This window comes from Sinocyclocheilus grahami, unplaced genomic scaffold (genome assembly GCF_001515645.1).
Source record: "Sinocyclocheilus grahami isolate Dianchi unplaced genomic scaffold, SAMN03320097.WGS_v1.1 scaffold111.1, whole genome shotgun sequence".
NCBI classification, from domain to species: Eukaryota; Metazoa; Chordata; class Actinopteri; order Cypriniformes; family Cyprinidae; genus Sinocyclocheilus; species Sinocyclocheilus grahami.
This window is the reverse complement of record NW_015505290.1, coordinates 264,011-267,165: the sequence shown is the minus strand read 5'-3', so window position 1 is coordinate 267,165 and position 3,155 is coordinate 264,011. Positions and strand designations below refer to the sequence as shown.

General features: G+C 42.2%; 1 protein-coding gene across 1 annotated transcript in view; it reads right to left on the bottom strand.

Annotated features, from left to right (window-relative positions):
- Nucleotides 1–319, bottom strand: part of LOC107589079 (eukaryotic translation initiation factor 5-like) — a 34,170-nt gene extending 33,851 nt beyond the window's left edge. The window contains exon 1 of the mRNA XM_016277409.1: nucleotides 275–319. Within this exon, the coding sequence (XP_016132895.1) occupies nucleotides 275–319 (45 nt within the window). The remainder of the gene's footprint in view (nucleotides 1–274) is intronic.
- Between the last annotated feature and the right edge of the window lie 2,836 nt (nucleotides 320–3,155).

Genomic DNA, 3,155 nt, shown 5'->3' with positions numbered 1-3,155 from the left:
CAGAGAGTTCGTAGACGGCCTCCTTGGCCGGAACAGAACAGGCAGAGAGTTCGTAGACGGCCTCCTTGGCCGGAGCAAGACAGACAGAGAGTTCATAGACGGCCTCCTTGGCCGGAACAGGACAGGCAAAAGGTGCGTTGCTGGACGCCTCCACCACGCAAGGAACTGAGGCAAGTGTCGCCATCTCGGGAGGTTCTGCAGCCTGTGCCGCCACCTCTGAAGAGACTACAGTGGACACCATGGCCTCTGGGAGCACAGCAGTGAACATCGCTACCTCGTGAGGTTCTGCAGCGTAAGCCTCCACCTCTGGAGATGTCATAGCCGATGCCGCTGCTTCTAGCAAATCAGCGGTGGAGTACGCGGCCCAGATACACCATAAAGCAACCCCCCCATATGGGAAGTGCTGCAGACAGGGGAATGAGTTCATGAATAGATGAGTAAGAGTGAGTGATTTTGGGGATACCAGCGGTGCGTGCAGACACCAGCGGGGTATCCCTCACACTGGCTACCAGACTGGGATACCGAAGGGCTGACCTTGAGAATCTGGGTGTGACAGACAGGACGTGACATGACTCTGGATGATCAGCTGTGATGCAACGAGATTCTGGATGAATAACTGAGGCGTGACGTGACTCTGAACGAACAGTTGAGACGTGACGAGGCTCTGGATGAACAGCTGAGACATGATGAGGCTCTGGCAGATCAGCTGAGACTTGACTGGACTGAGGAAGATCAACTGTGACCTGACTTGCCTCATGACAATCAGTTGTGACTCGACCGAACTCAGGATGAACAACTGTGACTAGACTAGACTCATGATCATGAACTGTGACTTGAATAGACTCGTGATGATCAACTGTGATTAGACTCGACTCAAGAAGATCAGCTGTGACTAGACTTGACTCATGATAATGAATTGTAACCTGACCGGACTCATGACAATCGACTGTGATTTGACTAGACCCATGAATATCAGTTGTGACTTGACTAGACTCATGAATATCAGTTGTGACTTGACTAGACTCAGGAAGAACAACTGTGACTTGACTAGACTCATGAATATCAGTTGTGACTTGACTAGACTCAGTTATGAGTCTAGTCAAGTCACAGTTGTTCTTCCTATCAACTGTGGCTTGACTAGACTCATGCAAAGGAACTGTGACCAGAACTTTAAGGCTTAATATAATTTAAACAGATGAGTTATAAAAAATTCACCCCCCTCACAGTTGTCATCAAGGGCAAAATTAGCTGTATAGACCAAACTAATTTTTTGAACCAGGCTGTAAACATGTTTTTTTCTGCTGTAAAGTTTGGCATTTTAACATGGGGAGTCTATGGGACTGACTCTCTTTTGCAGCCAGCCTCTAGCGGCCAGTCGATGAATTACAGTTTAAGTCACTTCCGTGTTGGCTTCACGAGAGAGAGCGGGAGGTTGCCGCTTGCATAAAACATTAAAGTTAAAGGAACAATATCTATCCACAGGTGGCCGTTACACACTCAATTGACCATTCGCAAAGACCCGCCCTCCTTAGTTACTGTTGCCATGTTTTGTTGTATTTATTTAGAAATACTTTTGATAATAGTTGGGTAAATGTTTACTGGGATTGAAGTGATGAGGCTTGGTAAACCTTGTAATGCCAGAATAAAGGCTACTAATGGCTGAATAAAAACAAAATAATAATGATAAAGAATAATGAGGATTATGTGTCATACCTGGCGGAGGGAGGTGTGAAAGGCTCATTGAGTGAGAACAATAGAATCATGAATGGGGCAGTTCGCCACGCCAGACATGAGGTAACAGCATGCAGGAGAGCTTACAGGGGGCCATAAATCAATGGCTATGTTTACATGCAACCAAATAATCCATTTGTAATGGGATTGACGGCTCAATCTGACTGAAAAGCCTTCATGTAAGCACCTTAATCGATCCGACTGAACTCAATGGGAATTACATTTCGATCGGATTGAAGGGGGTGGTTTATTCCTTTTCTAATATGATTGAGAGCGCATGTAAACACTCGATCGGATTGAACCCCGAAACTGAAAGGACTGCGCATGTGCAATGATGGAGAAATAAGCGTAATGACGTAAGACGCGCGGAACGAGCGTTGTATAAATGCGTGTCCTGTCAGTATAAAACTCTCCTTTCACTCGGCAACTGTGAAGTGGAGCAGGACAACCTCCCACCAGTCCTTGTTTTGGATTCTCATCCACAGGCAACCCGTTTTGGGATAAATATAAGCAGCACGGCACAGCGGTTTCTATGTATATTTATCCATAAATGGATAAATATGAATTCTGCTGTTAAAAACAAATAAAGAAACCATGTAGGAGAGTGGTTATTATGTGCAAACAGTGAGAAATTCTATATTTGTGCAGTGTGCGAATGTCAAAAAAAAAATCAATTCCGATTTGAAGCTTGTGATATATGAACGCCCACATCAACCCGATCACTTTATTTAGCGTTCATGTAAACACTACATTCAGATTCATCAATCAGAATTAATTCAGTCCGATTGAACCAAAAATTGTGCATGTAAACATAGCCAATTTTATTAGCCTTTTATTAGCCTTCTCTAAAAACAGACATGACATGGTTTTAGAAAATGTTTCATAAAATTAAGTTTTAAAGATAATGTCCTGAAATTTGAAATGAAGCATTGGTAGACTTGTGGCTTTAGCTTCATTGTGTTTCCAAAAGCATTTACCATAGCAACATAGTTTTTTTATACTTTTTGTTTTTATGTTTGAGCTTACATCTTGATATTCATAACAGTCTGAGCAATTCTGATTCTTGAACATTAAACTTTAAAGTGGGTCTGTGTATCTTTTGGTCATTTCATTTTCCTTTTAGAATCGGGTATTAAAAAACAAAAAAAAGAGTGGCGATTATTTTTCATTTTAAAATAACAAATATTGAAATTGAAATACTGTCACAAGTTGTGTTGAGAAGCAAGGCAAAGGAAATATCAGGTAAAGTCCAAAACTCTTAGTTTAATAAACAACTCAAACAATGGGCATAATGGCAAGGGAAAACACAAATAGTATAACGGTGACCGGACCAAGAGCGATTGTGAAGGAGCAACTTAAATACATAGACAAACGAGGATAATTAACTAGACACAGGTGAGGGAGGTAAACTAAATAGGCTAAAT